Below are 19,740 nucleotides of genomic sequence, written 5' to 3'. Positions count from 1 at the left end.
GCGCTTTTTAGGCATAGCCCTGTCAGCTGTGTAATATATCAGAATACATCTAAGACGTGCGAACTAGCAGGCAGGGTAACCAATATGGAATTGTTAAATTTTACCTAATACTGCTAGGCATCTTAATTATTCAGAGGCGTGTAGCACACCATAAGCAATATCTGTATCAGCTTTTAGAATTTCGGAAACGCGGTTACCCTCGGCGCTGTGACCCAAAAAACTCTGGCTATTTTCACGAGTTAGCACCCTCGAGGGCTGCTTTCCCTCCATGCTTCACGAAAACGCATGTATACTGTCGCGATGTAGCGAAATTTTGTTAGACCACACCACCGAGATCAACCGCCTGTTGGAAATTCTAGAAACTGATATGGGTAGTACCTCCTGTGGGCTACACGCCTTTCATTAATTAAGGTGCCGAACAGAAATAGCTAAATGCTAACTATTTATTATTAGCTAAACAGCCAGCTGTTAGCACGTATTAGCTATATTACACTACACCGCTGGCAAAACAGTGCCGAAAAAAGCGTTCTTGTCACTCAAACAGCCTATTTTTTAAATTGTGAACAGCCTTAGGTGAAACGCCCTGCAGAGTGGTCGCTGTATGAAATGATTGCATATAGGAACCTTCCGAAGCCAGCAAATGCAATGAAGGAACCAGTCAGAATTGTTCAGCATAGCGAAAGTTGAAAAATCTCTTTTCCGGAATCGAAGACAAAAGAGCCGAAACTAAAGCTGTTTCATGGCCCGTGTTCAAAGTTCCCAAAATTCTTAAGCAAATTATAACGCAGAGTCACTGCGCTAAATCGTCATGTGACGTCCTCAAAACAGACTAAGAACGTCCTTCAGGAGATATCTGGGGATGTCCTGAGGACATGCTAAGACTAGACAGCAGGTATATGGGAGGAGTTCTTCAGTATCAGTACAGGACCTTGTTAGAATGTGCTGAGCATGTAGTTGAATTGCCTGGAATGGAACCGATGCCGATTCGGCGGGAGCCAGCACCCACATTCCCCTTAGCGGGCCGAAGCGGGTATTTTTGGGCCTAACTGAAATCGTCGGATCCGAATGATTCGGGTTCTGCAGGGCACAGCCCAATTTGTGCTTCCCCACATGTCCCCCACGGGGAGCCGTTGTGGTTATTTTTGTGGCCAAAACACTCAACTGCCTCCGCGAAGAGCCTGGGTGTCCCAAAATAGTGCACTAATTATTCACATCTTACTCCCGTTTCAGCATCCCACCTGAAATTTCTTTGTAGCACTGTGTCCGTTGTGGGTTAGCCCACAATGTCCCCATCAGCCTAGTTGGAAAAAGTCGCGTTGCCAACCAGCCATGCGTGTACAACGATAGGATGAGCGCATGCCGGTGTGTCCAGCTCCGCTACGCCCAGTCAGCGGACACGGCGGTAATTCATCGTCAGACTCATTTGTCAAAAGAAAACATTCGACAGAAGTCTGTCTGGTTGGGACAGACTTCTACTCGAGTCGTGGCACATACAGCAAACACGAGAGAATGTTAATCGTTCCCTGGGGACTCTCCCCTCATCCTACGTCCATGGGCTGCGGCCATTGACCCGCAGGTCCTCCACACAGGGGCTTAAAAAGCCAAGCTGCGCTCGCCCGTAGTCACACCGTGAAGAAGGGGCCGAGCCGGTCCCGAAACGTCGTGTTTTTCCTGTATTTTACTTGGTTGGCGTCACTTACCTTCTCCTAACAGACTCATTTGTGCTAGCCGAATTTTTAAGGCGGAAGCTTTCAATGCCTCATCGTTGTAAGCAGGAGTTTTCGACAGAAATGTCACGCTTTTCAAATGGTCGAAACCGTCGTGACGTCACAGTGCGCGAATTTCAAACGGGCCAATTGTACTTTGGCTAGTAACCATGCAACCATTTAAAGGGATCGTATAGTGATGCTCGAAGTAAGTGGGACTGAGTTTAGTTAATTGCTTAATTACCCAATTAGCCTAACTGACCCTTCTAGTCAGGCCAGATAAATAAATAAAACCGAGTAGAAAATTGGTTGAGTTCGGGAATCGAAGTCCGGTCTCCTGAGTGCGAGACGAGCATGCTAACCACTCCGCCTTGCCAGCTCGATGGTTTGGAATGAACAAAGGCGCGTCTAGCGAATACAGTGTCTTCGTTCACTCCCATCTCCCTCCCTTCCCGTTTTGGCGAGGTTTAGGTGTTCACCGAGATTTAGGAGACATACATTTCCTTTCCTCAAAAACGAATTTACCGAGGAGCAAGGCGTAGAACCGAACGGGCGATGGCGTTCTATGGACTCCCTTGTAGTTCTGCAAGATGCTGTCTCGTTTCACTCTTAGAGAGGAAGCCTAACATCGTAAAAAAATGGCTGGAGCTTAGCTAAGGTTAAGCCTTGTCAGATGCGAAGCATATTGATGGCTAGGCTTGGTAATACATGGCTTTCCTTGGTTGAATACTTGGTCATTTTAATACAACCACTAGAAGCCTTTGTTGTGGGGGAAGACAACGGCATGGCTACAGCGGAACGCCGACTAACCCCGAGACGCGCGTTTGGTGAGCGCCTGGATTACCACGGAAGCCGCGTCCGCCTGCCCGGTGGAGCGAGCGTTTCACCTACACCGAGTGTGAACGCGCGTTCGAAATGCGCGGGAGTATGACGTCACCATACCACGTGATTCACACGGCGTGCAACGACGGCACAAGTTGGAGCCCCGTTTCTCATCTGTCGTGACGTCATTGTGTCACGTGGTGTGACGTTACCATATCACGTGGTCTGCACGGCGTGCAACCGCAGCGACGGCACAAGTTGGAGCCCCGTCTCTCATCTGTCGTGACGTCATTGCGTCACGTGGTGTGACGTCACCATACCACGTGGTCTGCACGGCGTGCAACCGCAGCGACGGCACAAGTGAGAGCCCCGTCTGTCATCTGTCGTGACGTCATTGTGTCACGTGGTGTGACGTCACCATACCACGTGGTCTGCACGGCGTGCAACGGCAGCGACGGCACGAGTTCGAGCCCCGTCTCTCATCTGTCGTGATGTCATTGTGTCACGTGGTCTGCACGACATGTAACCCTCACGAAGGGCTTGGGTTACCTATTGTAATATGCTTCGCATAAAACGCATCTGTGACGCAAGCAGCAACACTGTGCTTAAGGCATTCGCCTCACTTCACTTTAGGTCAACAAAGTGCTCCCCTGAATTTTTTATGTGAAGCATATTACAATAGGTAACCCAAGCCCATCCTGACGGTTACAGGCCGTGCACACCACGTGACACAATGACGTCACGACAGATGAGAGACGGGGCTCCAACTCGTGCCGTAGCTGCGGTTGCACGCCGTGCAGACCACGTGGTATGGTGACGTCACACCACGTGACACAATGACGTCACGACAGATGAGAGACGGGGCTCCAACTTGTGCCGTCGCTGCGGTTGCACGCCGTGCAGACCACGTGGTATGGTGACGTCACACTACGTGACACAATGACGTCACGACAGATGAGATATGGAGCGATGGCAAAGAGTTTTCGCTACTCTTGTTTGGGATTCGTATTTTGAACCAATAAGGCGTATTAAGCCCAGGCGGCGTTGGTTTAGACCACCTATATATCCGATGGGCAGTTTCACCTTTCATGTTTGCCCGGAACCTTGCACACCCTGTAGTGTGTGCATTCTTGTAAGTCAATTTAGCTTGTTTTACCCAGCCTTATTGTGTCTTCAATGTTTGTGATCGTCCGTGTTTGTACAATTCATTGATGAGGTTTATTAGATGTTCGTTAGCTACTTGTTCATTTTTCCCTTGAGTTGCTTTTTACGGTGTCTAGGAAACGACTATGCAAGTATTTATTTGCGCGCTCTGCCGTCCATCTATGTAGCGCTCTGTTTATTTTGGTTCGCCGGGATATAATGTACTCAAGAGAGTACGTAAAATAGTTCTCTCGCCGGGAACAAGTGCATTTTGTATAAGGTACACACCCATACATTACTCGTGAAACATGATTAGAAAAAAAGGTGTTTTTAGATCTACGGTAAATTGTCACCTTTGTGATGCTCCTAACACGGCTGAGCATTGTTTCATCAATTGTAAAGATGCAATACTCTTCAGGGACATCATTCAATTTATATCGAAAACAAGAGTAAATTTGACGCAACGCTCGGTACGATATCTGTATACACTACGATTTGTTGATGAACCGTTATATAAGTTATTTTTCATAGGATTATAGAGCCTCTGTTGTTTCTACAGAAGACCTTTTTAGTAGAATGATTCTACACCTAAACAAATTGCATGCCCAGACTGACTTCCAACCGGAGTGACGGTCGCTGTTAGTGCTGCACTCTTCATTGCCTTTTTGCTCGTGCTTCGTTGCTTAGGTGCCTTGATTTCCCGTTTTCTTAATGTTTGCACGTTGCTCATGTACATAAAACATCGCATCATTTACTTATAAAATACCATACTAAAAAATAAAGTGGCTACAGCCAGTGCTCTGTAGCACTGGCCAGCGCAGCTGATCTGTTCGCTACGCTGCGAGTTCGAATCCCAGAGTCGGCAATATTTGTTGGTTATATTTTTATTTATTTATTTATTTCAGTTGGCACCAACCCGCAAAGCATCGCACAATAGTTGGCAAAAACTGACTAATATCTCAAGATCTGGCTCGAGGTTTAGCCTTGGGAATAGTGATTTTGCACTCCTAACAGAGCATTTTGCGTCTATTATTAATCCGTATCTCTGGAGCCAACAATTCCTTGCGATTACGTTTGCCATGAGTGTGTTTTCAATGTTTTCGGTAAGACACTATTGCTAGCGATGTGTTCTAAGTGGTAAAGGCATACGTCGACTTCTCTACTGAGGGCAGGCACTGATAGCTAAACCGGATCACGAGAGCCAAATAACTAGAAGAATAAGAAAGGGGTGGAGCCCATATCGCAGGTTCTCTGCGGTCATGAATGGTAGTCTTCCGAAATTCATGAAGAGAAAAGGATAGAACAGCTGTACCTGACCGGCACTAACCATGGTATTTATCCAGGTGTTTAGCTTAAGTGGAGGACAACGCAGCGAGCTGTGGAAAGACAAGTGATAGGTGTAACGTTGAGAGATCGGAAGCGGGCGGAGTGGGTCAGGGAACAAACGCTGATTCATGGTTAACGAGCTCAAAAAAGACGAAGACGAACAGAAGAAGACAACACTCTCTTAACTTCGCCTTGAAGGAAGATGAATTACTGGTCGTTCATAGCCTTCTCAAGTGTGCAGTCGTTTCGAGTTGTTCGTCTCTGCCCACCGCAACTGCTGTGGCTTTAACGGGCGTTAGCTAAGTGTATATATTGGCTTTGTAATCCCTTCTGTATTCAGCTATCCACCCCTGTGCTGAATACGTGTGATATGTTAACAAATAGATGATTGTTATTGTAATGTCCATTCGATCATGCCCAAACCGGCTCTGAACAGAGGTTTGTTCGTTCAAAGACCTAGTTAGAGCGGTGTGTTCATGCAGTGCCGTAGAATGCCATGTCCAACAAAATAACGAATATGTTTAAAGAAACGTTAAATCTGAATTTTGCCGCCCTTTCTATGTGTGGTTGCAATCGTGGCTTCATTGATGACTTGTTCTTTTCGTCGACAGGCTAACAGACACCTTTGATGCAACGACATTGGGTTCTACTATAAATTTCACATTGGTGAATGCGGATGATGGACAAACTACCGGTGAGGTTACCTTTTCTTTATTTTTGTTGCTTATTAAATATGTTTAAGGAAATGATGACTAGCGAGTCCTCTGTAATTTAATTTTAGTTGTTTTCTTTTGACATTCTTCTCCAGGCCGGTCTTCAAGTTACATTCTTGTTCATGCTCAATATCCTCACTGCTTCGTACTGAAAGGAAACCAAGGAAACATGAATGGTTCGTATAAGAAAAAGTGTCTTATATATTATTGCAGCGATCTGCAAAAACTTAAAACCGTATTTCTTCTTGCCTTTTCCGAAACTTACAGGCCATGTTTGTTTTTATGCTTGCCCATATTGTGTGAAAGGAATATACATTTTCTGAAAAAGTTTTTGCAAAAAACGAACAAGGGACAGAAAGAAAGGACACATAAGACATTCACGAGACATTCATTAGCGCTCGTGAATGTCTTATGTGTCCTTTCTTTCTGTCCCTTGTTCGTTTTTTTGCGCTAACTTCTTCAGAAAATGCACCGCCAGCTAGACCAGCAGCTTTCTCTCCCGAAAGGAATATACAGACCGCTGTTGCGAAATAACTAACATGGGTACTCGCGATTCATGACGTTAGGCTCAGTTCAGTTATAATAGGGTGGTGTCAAACATATTTCAATAAATCGCAGCAATGAATCAATTTTTATTTCAGTTACCACACTATGCGTTTACATGAACAACTTGCACAACTCAGGTGTGGTTGACTCCTTGCTATAAAGATAAAAAAAAGAAAAGGAAGGGCGACTTTTCAGGCAATGCCCGGTTGGCCGCCCTGCAGGCGAGGAGGGGTGGGAAAGGGTGAAAGAGAAGAAAGAAGTAAAGTTGCGTTCTCACTACAGTACGAAATATGTCCATGTTGCCGATTAGCCCGCGAAAACACGCGGGACGCTCATAATTAGTCTACAATCTTATGCTGAAGCTTGCCTCCTAAAAACTTGAATTTCCCGAAGACGATGCTAGCTGGAGAAGATTAAGACCACTGTCCACAATTCTTGTGCATCGTCACTGGATGTAAGTGCAATCGGCGAGGTGCTGCCTCTATAGACAATCATAGAATTTTAGTGCGAGTCCAGTAGCAACGTAGACGCTCAATCATTCGTGTATGCCTACAGTGCGCACACTTTGGTGAGTCGGCAATCGCAGCCAGATGGGAAAAACTGCATGATGATCGATGCTTGATCCCACGAGAATGCGAAAGCATGAATTGTTTCATGATCGTTGAATTCGCTTTGCTATTGAAACAAGACCTGTGTTTTTGCTTTCTAATATCTTATTGAAGAATAAATCGTTGCTTTTGCTGCTTTCTTCTTTTCTTTTCTGGACACGGCTGTTCGTTTTCTCTGCTGTCGTTTCTTCAATCGGTGGTGCTCTGCTTCTGGCACTGTTTCTGTCTCCATTGTGTTGCTGCTCATTCCTTTTTCCGGCACTCTTGCACTAGTGCTGCTGCTGGTGTCGGCTTTGGCTCCCTTAAGTCTGTGCACCTTTCTGCATCGAACATTTCTTACTACAGCTGCTGCCTGGTTCTGCGACTCCTTCGCTGCATGAGCATGCTTCAGCTTCTTTTTGCATTTCGTTGCTGTTCTATCAAGCGATCGGCACCACGCGTCCGTCTGTCCTTCAGCCCGTTCCGTGAAAAAATCTCTGCAATGGCACAGCCAAAGTGCTCCCAGCACATTTCACAACCCTACAGAACATCGCACCATATGTTAAGGACGGTACACAGGTGCAGGCTCCGGACGCGCGCGCCTCTCTAGCCCCCCCCCCCCCCCCCCCCTCCAAGCGAATAGAAAAGCGTCGCTTTCATGAAACACAACATTACGTCGCAACTGCGCTTCTCTCTTTTTTTTCGCCTAGCCCCACACAGACGCAAAGCCGCCCATGCCTTCTTCTATTCCTCCTCCCTCTAGTCTCTCTTTTTCAGCTCTTCGGGGCTCCGACACGCGCTCTCTCATCCGCTGGTTCCGGGTAGCGCGCGGAACCTCTCCCTTCTTCTTTCCGCTCTTCATCTCTGCTCCTTCGGTCGTTCATGCGCTTTCGTAATTTACATGCATCACTTCCGCACATCATTTCCACACTAGGAATTCTCGCGATATTCCCTAAACTCCTGTCGCATTAATAAGCATTTCTGAACACCAATGACAGCCTCGGGTGATATAAGAATGATAGTTCGAAGCTGTACACGTCGGGCGCTAACTTCAATTCCTTTAAAGTTGTGCAAGCGGCGTTATAAAATTCCTTGTGTATTTAGTGAGTCCAAAATCATGTGGAGGGCCACCAGAAAAAAATCTCTTTCATCGTCTGCTTTAATCAGCAGGATATGGACATTTTGCGCACTTCCCTGTGCAGATCAAGCGAAATCGTCAGATATGTTGTTTCCCAGAATACTATTGTGTCCTGAAAGTGACGAATAGGTGATACCATAAGCTTTTACAAATGCACGACAAATTATATGGCTAATCTGTGCCGCCGTTTGGGCGCACCTGCATGGCATGACTTTATTCGCGCAAATCAGGGCAAGCTTTCTACTTACTGTGGGAGTGTGTCGGACTGAGCAAATACGTGCCCACACCTCATCCACGATTTTCGTGCCCTACACCACAAGACCCCGGCCTCGAACACTACTACCCCAACGTGTCTGCGCTTGTGGGTTTAGCGGCGCTACAAGCGTTGACCGTCGATCTTTCTTCACCTGCTACGCCGCATTATTACCAGACCACCGAGTCATCCTCACTCCAATGAAGGAATCCAGTCAATGAATATTGCTCTGAAGCACAAGTACGAAGGGCTCTGCATGAATTTTTTGCTTTGTTTTCCAGCTAATATATTAATCCGCTGTGAGATGGGAAATTGTGAGCATCAGTGTTGGCGGTAGGAAACTTGCTCTGCGGTGCATACGCGTGGGGGTGGTCGACGGGCCAAAGGCACTTTCCTCTAAATGGTGTCTATGTACGATGTCTGGTCAGCCGGGCATCGGAGTAGACACATAGAAGCCCCAGACATCTGGGAGTGTTTCCGTTCTTTCCCTTCCCGATGTGACGGGTTCGGGCGGGCCGATCATGTTGGGCGTTGCTAGGGGCGCCGGTTCAAGGAACGCCAGGCTGCGTGGTTTCATACGTGGTGTTTCGAGTTCGTGTCTGGCGGGCAGCAAGGGAAACCGCGTTAATTTGCACCAAAATGGTCATCAGCATCTTTCTACGTCCAGCGGCAGTGTACCCAGCCATCGGGAGCCACCGGCGCTTATGACTGTACTGGGTGTCTGCTGATTAATATAACGAAGCGCAATTCGAAGCGTGACCAGTTCTGCAGGAGTGGAAGGAGTGGCATGAGAAATTTTCAGGTTATTTATTTCGTGACTTCGCGGAATTGTCATGGTCGATGTGGAGATAACGGGTAACAAAGAGCCGCTCGGGTATGCGTAGGAGCAATCTCCATACCCTAAACCCTTAGTGTGATATACTTGAAGGCAAGTGATACCAGCTAGGCCTTTGCAGTTATCGGCAAAGAAAGCCATGTGCAGGATTCACGCTAGCGAGACAACCAAGGCGAAAGATGCTTGTTGCTGAGCTTGTTGTTTTATACACCAGAAAAATATAAATGCGTAAATAAAGTGCCTACAAAGTAAAAGTTCTCCATCAGAAAAAAAAGCTGCAGATATATTCGAAGCACAAGATACCCTGCGTGAACTGCAAAATAGGAGTCCCTGCTTACGTGCGGAGGGATCGGCGATTATATGAGTGAGCACAGGCTTTCTTTTAAAAAACAGGTGCCCATCTGCCTGACCATGGTCAAACCTGCTAGAATAAGATTCTCCTCGCCTGCTAGCCTCGCCTGAGTGAGTGCAAAGTGTTGCAACAGTGTCAACACAAAAGTGCACAAAGATATATGGAAGCATTTTGCTTTAAGAGGAGAGGTCGAAAGGTATTGGTAGCTCTACGCTTGCACTATGCGGCAGTGAAATGCTTTTGTTGATGCGTTCCTTAAGCACGAAATGACTGCGATGTGCTATAATAAGAGCTCCGCTTGGGCAAAGATGCTTGTGTAAATACGTCACGTAAAAGTTGTTGAATGTTAGCACCCGTTTCGTCCTCTCACTTCCTTCCTGTTATATTTTCCTCAAAATTGGTCTCAACGCCAATGACAACTGTGATGGGACAAAAAACTGACGAACAGCTATAGCCTTCCAAACTGCAGCTTGATGTCTCAATGCCCTCACGAAAGCTTAGTGAGGTTTACGTATGGGGCAAAATTTCCGAAATGAGTTCTTAGAGTGTATACGGCTATGCAGGTCGCGAGTGACTGCCAAGTTTTAGTGTATTCTAGATGACAGGCGTACTGTACGACAAATCAAAAAAGGGCACTCTGCATTTCCCGCATTGAACTAAATTATTTCAATGTCCATGCTAATGTTGTTGTTCAACGCGAAGATTAAGTGAAACGACTGGTATGCAGACCTAACTCAGCTGACCATAGTTTAAAGGTTGATGAGTCCGTGTGACGAAAGAATTATCCTAGATAAATTACAGTCCAGTGGCAATTAGTAAAGTAATACATTAGCAATGCTTGTTCTGATTGCTGGAGAAATGATGGTTTGTTTTTAATCTAATAATAAGAGTAGGTGTCTCGATTAGTTTTGGTCGTTTCTTCTATTGCATAGCTTTTGCCCTCCCCAAAAGAGGAGTCAGGAGGTTTTGATGACGTCTCGAGGTCACGTGATCTAGGTGACCTGCTTGTGCGCTCACAACACGACCGACGACGACAACGCGGGATTTTTTGAAGAACGACAGGCCGTATACGCACGCATAGAAGGAATGCCATGTGTCTATTGTGCTTCATTCATGGTATGCAATTACACATGACATAGAGAATGAACTAAATATAAATTTATTTACATAGAAGTATAATGAATGACAGGGCATAAACGCCATAGAGAATAAAAAACGATAACAATGCAATTCAAAGGAAACACAGTGCGAGCGCACATAAATCACATTGGGCCAAACAACGCAAATCACCGTCACTTTTCCTTTTTATTGACAGGCTGCTTTCTCTGGACCAGAATGCCTCCATTCAAAGCACCTAATGAAGACAGCAAAGCATGCGAGGGCAGATTATCATCCTGCAGCACTAGTAGAACGAAAGTGCACAGTGAGAGCGCTTGTGAATAACCTCAGAATAAAAACAGCATTTTTATAGACGGTGTTCAAATTTTTCTGTAACGATTTCTTTAGAAACAAACTGAGCATTACATGAACGAACAAAGCCGCTTAAAGAATACAGAGCATTAGTGCTGTGTAGTCTATACATTCGAAATACGGCACCTGTTTCTGCCTTCAAGGTGTGCCACAACATGGACAGAAAGAGGGAGGCATTGCTTCAGTGAATCCATTAGTTTTTTAAACTCAGTAAGCTTTTTAGTTTCCTGAGCAAATTTGTCGTTTATGTTAGCATCACGAGGAATTCGGGGCAAACCAGTCTAGCTCCCCCGTCTGTCACCCTGTGCAGCATAGCTTTGAACATTGAAAAAATGCGCGCTGGCATTATCCTTGACATGAGAAAGAAAAGGAACCGCCGAGTGGCTGCCAGAGAAGCGCTGTAAGCTGCTAATGTTAGCTGCACAGTGTGGGCGCAGTCCTGAGTTCCTAATGTAAAAACTTACATGCGACCGCATTCCACAACTGCTTCATTTGATAGAACTCTTCCAGCACGCTTCTGTTCTGAGGCATATGCATCTCACTTTCCAGGCAAGCCAGAGTGATGCGGTGGTGACAGGAGCAAAGCGCTAGCCGATGTGTCGCACCTTTTGAGAACGGTGTTTTCTCTGCCACCGGCGTAGACCAATGTGTGAAACCAGTAAAACCTCACCTTTCACACTTAGGGGAAAAGAAACGCTTCAACAAGCAGTGCCTCGTAGGCTGTGTTACATGCTTAATAGTGCGAGTCGGAAATTCGAAATTTACTACCCCAAAACGCGGGTCAGGGGTGCTCTGCAGGAAGGCCCGAGTTATGCACTCGCCCTAGTTTCACCCGAGTTTGCGAGGCGGCAGTCAGTCACAGAAAATAGCGCGGCACTTGCGTAGGCACCAGACAATAAAGTGTCCAGGTAAAGCCACGTAAGCTAACACGAGTGCACCCTTTGTGCGCCGGTTCTACACTTCAAGCACAGCAGACGGCGCACTGCCCCAGCTCCGCTTAACGTTATCAACGCAATATCTGCGATCGCTAAGTCACGAATTCTCCTCTACCTATCTGCACAGTCATCAAAGCCATTTGACACGCCCCTTGTCAAGGGCGGTTCCCCACTTTCGGGCTTTAACCATAGAGAAACATACTTACGTAAGTATGTTTCTCTATGCTTTAACTGTCTATCCCCAGCCGAAGGTGAGCGGCGCGAATTCGGTGCACCCTTGTGTCGACACTTTCTCTTCATTCGAATACGTTAAAAGATAGCATAATGTAGTTAACCTATTATATATTTCCCTAATGCTTTGAGTTTTGAAAGCAATAAAACTGTGATGAAGAGCGCAGCCTGAAGTAGTTACCCAAACATTGACACTTTCTGGCGCGAGTGGTGATGACACAGGATTGCTTGCAGACGAATTAAAGCTGCAGCCGAACCGCCGGGCGCAGGAGGGATCTACAGCGCTGACATGCCGCCGGAGCGCTTGATGGATAAAACACTGTGAATAAACCGCGCGCTTTTCACAATGAAGCAGCACGCACAAATGCCATTCAGTCGTTAGAACTATTTATTAGCACGTACTTGTGATGCACTTGCATGAGGTTTTCACAATGAATCCTATTTGCGCTCGTCCGCTTTACTGTAAAAAAGAAATGCAGGTAAGTACTGCAGGAGAACATGTTAAGCATTCTGACGACTCAATCCCATCTCTACCTACTTTAACGCGAACAAGCATTCGGTTTAGGCATCAAATAGCTTTAGATCGAATATGTATTGCGAGTATGCATTTCTAAATGAATTACTGCGCTTATAGTTCTGTGTAAGCGTAGTATCATGAACGATTTAGAGTGACATGAGTAGCACAGAACACAAAGTACTTTAACGCGGAAGAAGCTCCGAAATGCAGTGCATGGTATAATGTAATTATCATGTGTCATCGCAAAATACAAAAAGTCATCTTCTGGCTTCTATAACGCACGAACTCGGAAAATATAACCGATAGCAGACGCCCGCCATTTCTCGGGCGCCTTTCGCGAGAATTTATTGCAGCGCCGCGTCACGGCTTCCCAACGCAGCGGACTTAGGCAGTATCCGCCGCTGCTGAGGCCGCAACCGCACGCCGCTGTGGCTAGCCATTACTTTCAGAACACCCTTGGCTGCACTACATTCACTTGGCTAAAAGAACAATGGCGGTACGAGCGGCTGTGGATTGACCCTGCGGTGTGAACAAATTTAGCTGTTTCAATGTATTCAATATTTCATCAAGTATGCCTGTCTGTGTGACGCCTCTTCAACGCACTGCGGATGGCATGAGCGTGCTGCCTAGCAACACAACTCATTCGTCGTCATCAAACGCTGACTGAAAGCTGTGAAGGTGCTCCTGTGCGCACCTGCGCAGTATTTGTTTGAGTTGGGTACGTAGAGGCTCTTGCCGCGTGCTTCTGCCGCTGGCTAATAGCTACGGTCGGTGGATATCTCAGTAAGGTCCTTTTTGTAATGATAAAATTGAACTTGGAACAGACGAAGGCGTTGCGGCAGTTAAGTGTTCAGTGTTTGTGCGTTGAAATTAGGAACTCGCATTGCACTGGTTTTGGATTAACAGAAAGCTGGGCAAGTTGGTTGTTATCCCTATTAAAGAGCGCGAAAAAGACGGACACTGAGATAAGCACAACAACATGAGCGCTGGGTTGTAGAGAACCCAGAGAACGCTAAAGCATCCTGAAAATTTCATCAGAATACCTTCACTAGGATGCTTGGTGGTCCTCAGGACGCCTTTCAATGATCCCAAAAAAGGTCTCCACAAATCATGTTATCTGGCCTGAGTATGTTTTCAGAACATCCTCAGAAGTACACCCAATACTTTTTGTAGTGCATATTCAAGACAGTTGTCTAACTTCAGGACATTCTTAGAACATCCTGAGAAATGCAAAAGTGACTTTTGTAGTACATTTTCAGGGCATCATATTGCTGATATTAATTGCTCTATCCGATACTCAGTGGTGTGTATTGTTCATACTTGTAAGCCCTGTGAGGTGTACCAAACTGCATGTGCTGCTGGAACACTCTTGATGTAGCTTAACAGCTATTGACTCCGGCACAAGATTGTGCAACACTTTAGTGGAAACTACGTCCAGAGGGACAGAAGCTGTTGAAAATTTGGCTTACATTTCCACCTCAGTACCAGAAAGCTATTCTGAAGTATAACATTTCTGAAAACCATTAACTGGTGTAATGCACCACCTCAGTACCAGAAAGCTATTCTGAAGTATAACAGTTCTGAAAACCATTAACTGGTGTAATGCACCACCTCAGCACCAGAAAGCTATTCTGAAGTATAACAGTTCTGAAAACCATTAACTGGTGTAATGCACCAGTTCAATTCAGCGTGAGCATAAAAGCAGGAAGAAGAGCAAACAAAAGTCCATCGAGAGAAATAATCCAATGTTAAATCTTTACGCTCATTCACGGCAGTCGGAGTCTAATTTTCTTATGACTATTCAGAGAAGTCAGATTCTTCGGCTGGGCCTAAAAAATAAATTGTTGAAAGGAGCGCACGTTGAAACCAACACAAGTACACACTGGAACATTAGAGTTTATTCGGACTATTTTGAATGCTTTCATGCAAGCAATCCCTTTTAATAACAAAAGCAATATCGTGCTCTTAAATGCGTGCTGCATGTGAAACAGTAGATTATGTCAGAGTGCTGGAAATTCCACCCAGTAGTCACATTCTTTTCATGTTGCCGACATATACATCGCATTTGAGCTCCGTTGTACAGCGTTGTACAACGTACAGCGCATATTGAATGCGGTGTGTATGCATTCAATATGGAAACAGTCTGACAGCAGAGAATTTGCAGCACTCTCACAATGGAAGCTAAAATGCAAACGGAAGGTGACTGGAATAAATGACTAATAGGAATTATGGTAAACGTAGACGACCAGGTGATGCCAGCAATTTCATATCAGACTGACTGGAGCGTCGCTAATGACTACAATGTAAAGTCCTTAAGGCCTGCCGAGTCCTTTTCAGCACACTTGTCCGCTGTAACAATAACACATACTGTGCTCTTGCTTCTACAATAATTTAAATACACCTTAATACCATATTGAAAAGCGGCATTGCCTTCAAATGTAGCTTCCAGAGCTTCTCTTCTGAAAGCCGCAGCCAGACCTTAATGATATCTTCGATGTCACTTTTTTTCTTTTAGGAAAGCCTGGCTTTACGGCCTCTGAAGACAAAGAACACCCGTGACTGCATGTATTTGCAATCATCAAAGAAAAGTTACCTATGTTCACAGGAACATGCATAGCACGAAAAGGTTAATTACTGTGGAATAAAAGAGACTGACACCCTCATCAAGATGCTGCTAACTAATCTCAGACACACAGCCACTCCTCTGGATTTTTTTCCCAACAGAACTACACGCACAGGGTGGTAAATTTATTGCATTTACTACCAAACTGCTGCTCTTTCTAATGATGTCTAATAAAGTTGATGTCCAGCATTTTGAAGGATATTTTCCACCGCATAGAGAAAGTCGACCTCACTGTGCTCTCAAAGAATACCTGTGACATCGACGGACGGTCCGATGCCAAGGCACCAGCCACTTCCTCACTTTCTGCTTCAAAACCGTTCGAGGCGCCTGTTTTTCGAACCCGGCCCACATTCACGCGACCTAGTTTCCGAGGCTGTGACGCAGAAGGCTGTTTGATACAGGCTCTGTTCATGCGAAGTCGACGGTTCAACGCCTGATTCACTTTGAGCAAAGTTTACCAGCTGGAGGCACGAGTCAACTATTCGTTTTCCTCCGCGGTGGAATTGCCGCTTGTTCGTACCCACCATGTTGAGCGGCACTAAATTCCTAAAATCTTTTGCCCAGATCACTAGTCCGGTGCGTGTAATGGCGCGAATGCATCAGTAGTATTAACCCATTTGGCGCCATTGTCCCCATTTCGAAACACAACACATGGATAACGTCCGAAGCCATAGTTACTAACATTTACAAAAAAGTGCTAATAATCGGTAACAACTTTAAAAATACTGTAAGTTTTATTTGGAAGCAAAGAAAGTTCCTTGTTAGTTTCGTACTTATGTTATGCGATGACAACTTCATAGCAGTAATTGAGTGAACACAGCTGTCCGCCGCACGGAGCATCTCTGCGAAAAAAGGAAAGTTTTTTAACTGCCTTGTCAATATTTATTCACACACACACGCACACATACACACAAGCCCGCGCGCGCACACACACACGCACGCACCCACTCACGCACGCACGCAGGCGCGCACACACACACACACGCACACCACGCGCGCACGCACACACACATGACTGGTTACTGCACCAGTTACTGCACAAAACGTTAATTAAAACACATTATTTAGCTTACACGTGCGCTGATTCGCGTGTCGTAACAGAAACGCAATGCAGATGGAGACTCCCCCATCGGGTCACTATATACCCCGACAGGCTGTCACCTTTTCGCGCACTTGTGCGTGGATTCCAGACACCCTTAGAGCGTGTGGCGGTAGCAGTTTCCTTCTCAGAAAAGATGCCCTCGAATCAGAGTTTCAAGCTCAGCCAGAAAACAGCCATCAAGTGACAAGGGGGTTGGTCATTTGGTGTCCAGCTTTCGCCTGTCGCAAGCAAAAGAACGGGTCGGAGCCAGAGGTTCCCAAGCCAAACAAAGTTTATAAAGCAAAGAGACGATACGGAGGGATTTACGATCACTTGTACGAGCGCATACAAACTGATTTACAATACAACGCAGCTCGTGGGAATTAACACTCGAGAGAGACTACAGTACAAAATAAATACTACATATAAAGCGCACAAACACAACAGAGGCAAACAAACACCACACAATTTGTGCACCGGGCACTGCGCCAGTCCGTTAACCAGGGGATCAAAACTGAGCTGGCCTGCAGGCTGGCACGCGATGCCTCGCTGGACCATGGCTTGGCGAGTGTTGTTCAGCCGGGAGTCGAGCTGGTGCGCTTCTCTGAAGGATGAATGGCGGCTCGAGCTCGCTGATAGTTGTCAACGCCCGTCATGTATAGGAGCGCTCCTCGTCTGTTCGTCCTTCGCGCCAAGGTTGGCGTGCCCATCCACAGAGTATTTAACTGTGTAATTTCCTTGTCGTTCTCGAGCCGGGTGCGCGTGCCCATTGGTCAGGTGCGGACACCGGCTTCGAGAACCTTCCATGTCCTTCTTGCGGCAATATAGCTTTTTTGGTTGGTAGGTGACACTGGAGAGCTGGAGAGGGGGGGGGGGGGAATAATAAGAATGCACAGCCCTATAACTATCTCCTTAAATAGGGAACACCGCAAAGGGGCTGTGCGAAGGGGAGGAATTAAAGAAAATTGCCACAGGAGGTGGGTCCGGAGTGGGAGGGGGGAGGGAGTGACATACGTGGGCCGATGGCGCGCCTGGTTGGAACTGGCTAAATATTTCAACAAAAGTTTGTGTGCACTCGTTTGTGTAGCAGACGCGCACTTGGGGAATAGTATATCACGCTGGAATGTCGAAGGGAGCCCGTTTGAGAAAGCCCACCGGGGTTTCTTCTTCACTGTTCTAACGACGTGCGCTGCGAGACTGCTTCCGCGTTGCGCCGGTTTTTCCGAATATGCGCCAAATTTTGTGCTACTGGCATAAGAAGTTAGCGCCAACTCAGCCATTGCAGAAAGTCTCATCCGCACAAGAGCAAACGCGTAAACGTACGGTGAAGTTTCCCATGGTCTCGACGAAATCGGTCTTTTCTCGCCTGGGCCTCCTCCGCGACTGTCTGTTACGTACAGTACCGGGAGTACCGGCGATTGTTCCTCTTCCGTTTCGGATCTGTGGCAGCTGAAGCGTCACAGGAGCCCAAAGAGACCATTTATGGTGAGGAAATTCACTCTAATTCGATGGAAATGCTTCGAGCACTTCATCTTCTCATCGTTGATACTCGTGGCCACTAGGAGGGGACACCAATAGCGGCAAACTGCATTGCAGGTTGCCTATTCAAACTTTTCAAATCTTGCTCATCTTGGTTTATCTGCGGCCGAGCGCCGTAGTAACGCTACCCCCGTCGCGAGCTTATCACTCTCATGTATTCGCTTGAGATGCTTTTGCTCAGCCAGCGAACATGCACAGTGACTGACCTTGCTGCCTGTCGGAGCGCGCTTTGGTTGTCATTGAATGCAGCTTCAATGCGCCAATTTTGTTGTTTCTTATGTTTGCGGGGGAGGGGGTGTCGGTTTCTGTGAGTGGATCACTGGAGCTGGGAGGCGCTCTTCCGTCTCCGTACTGGCGGGAGGCGCACGTTTTTCGGTTTCAAGGGCGAGCTCACAGCGCCTGCTGGTTCGTTATAACCAGGGGATCGACTCTCTGTTTATATTTTTCGAAAATTTGGAGACTTTTGTCAGTGTTTATTTCCGTAAGCTCCTGTGTGTTTTTTTTTCGGCGGATATAAGTTTCCACATAACAATTCTTGGTTTTTATCAGTGAAATATGAAATTTTCCTGCCCGCTCAAAAGTGACGGGCAGTATACATTAACATTTTTTTAACCTCTGCTCATGTAGTAGTATGTTTAATAATTTAAAATACAATCAGGCCATACGGCATAATAGAGGGGCGTGGTTATACAAAGTAAGAAAACACAAAACGATGAGCAAAATTGTACAGAAGGTTGCTACTTATACAATGTTAGCTAATCATTCCTGAAATAAACGGTGATTATTAATCAGTGCCGATATGCAGGAAGGTGATTCCACTCGTGGGATGTCTGGGATAAAAACGAATGCAAGCGCGCTTTCGTTCTGCAGTACCGTATGGTAGAACGGTGCAGAACGGTACTGCAGTACCGTTCTGCAGTGCCTTGTGGGCGTTATTCATCCGGGGAGACACGTACTGTGGGACATGATCCATATGCCACAGAAATGGCCATCTAAGACCTAGTTTTTCAGAAGTAAGGTGTAAAATCAAAATAACAATTAAAAGTACCGCAGTTCAATGATCTAGCTGGGAGACAAAAACATAAAGTGAAGTTTAGTTCTAAAACTCCATTGTCACATTCTGTTTGCACTCTGTGCTAAACGAGAGGACCGCGCACCCTATGCTCAGTGTACTGAGGCAGCGATGAAACTGCCGTGGCTTAAGCATCGCGGAAGCGAGAACACGACACCTTCGTGCTGTTTTTGCACGGTTTCGCATTGTCGGTTCCATGTTACGGTTTTCAATGTCCTTAAAAGAGGTGGAAAAACCCACTTAACGAAGCGATGGCCCCAAGTGGCTGATAAGTCCAAGTAGCCGCCGCTGCTCTGGTGAATAACGCTTAGCTAAGTGGACGAGCCTTCCTACTTGCAACGGCGTGTCTTGAGTTTGCGTACTCACAGTCACAGTATGAATTCCTAAGATACCTTTGTGCCACCGCGTTCCTGCTTACAACACTTTCTTAATTTTCTCCTGTGACCTTGCAACTGGGAGTGAATGGCAAGTTGATTGTGACATGCATGCCAGAAATATTCACCTTTCCGGATAAAACTGAATTTCAAAATAAAATGAATGCGGCATACTTCAATCGGTTTTTTCTGTTTAGACTGAAAAGTCGAACCCCTAGTTATAATCCAGTGGTGCGGCCAGAGTTGTTCGTTTTATCTGCTACGCAGTGCAATAGCCCTAATACATACTGATGAAAAGCATAATAATAGCTTTTAGTTCATTCTCAGCACATGGCTTTATCACTTTGTGATGCAAGACGCAACCAGGTTTATCTCGTTTTTATGGCAAACCGGCGGAGCCGAACCTACGTGCTCTTAGAAAAATGTTTTACACAGTCTACAGACTGTACATAGATTTCCGTCTGTAGACGAATCCTA

General features: G+C 46.1%; 1 protein-coding gene across 3 annotated transcripts in view; it reads left to right on the top strand.

Annotated features, from left to right (window-relative positions):
* Window positions 1-15,354, top strand: part of LOC149344995 (uncharacterized) — a 40,937-nt gene extending 25,583 nt beyond the window's left edge. For 2 of the 3 annotated variants that reach the window (XR_016282806.1, XM_089542708.1), the window contains 3 exons: window positions 5,609-5,691; window positions 5,806-5,886; window positions 10,737-10,898. Coding sequence is in view for 2 of the 3 variants with exons in the window: in XM_089542708.1 (XP_089398834.1) it covers window positions 5,609-5,691; window positions 5,806-5,886; window positions 10,737-10,864 (292 nt within the window). In the remaining variant the exon portion in view is untranslated. Of the gene's footprint in view, window positions 1-5,608; window positions 5,692-5,805; window positions 5,887-10,736; window positions 10,899-15,089 lie in introns of those variants that run through there. The other variant, XM_089542709.1, reaches the window with a different exon arrangement.
* The last annotated feature ends 4,386 nt before the right edge of the window (window positions 15,355-19,740 follow it).

This window comes from Amblyomma mixtum, chromosome 5, assembly GCF_055824585.1.
Source record: "Amblyomma mixtum isolate Tamu chromosome 5, ASM5582458v1, whole genome shotgun sequence".
NCBI classification, from domain to species: domain Eukaryota; kingdom Metazoa; phylum Arthropoda; class Arachnida; order Ixodida; family Ixodidae; genus Amblyomma; species Amblyomma mixtum.
The sequence above is the reverse complement of the archived record's forward strand: the minus strand, read 5'-3'. Positions and strand labels throughout refer to the sequence as shown.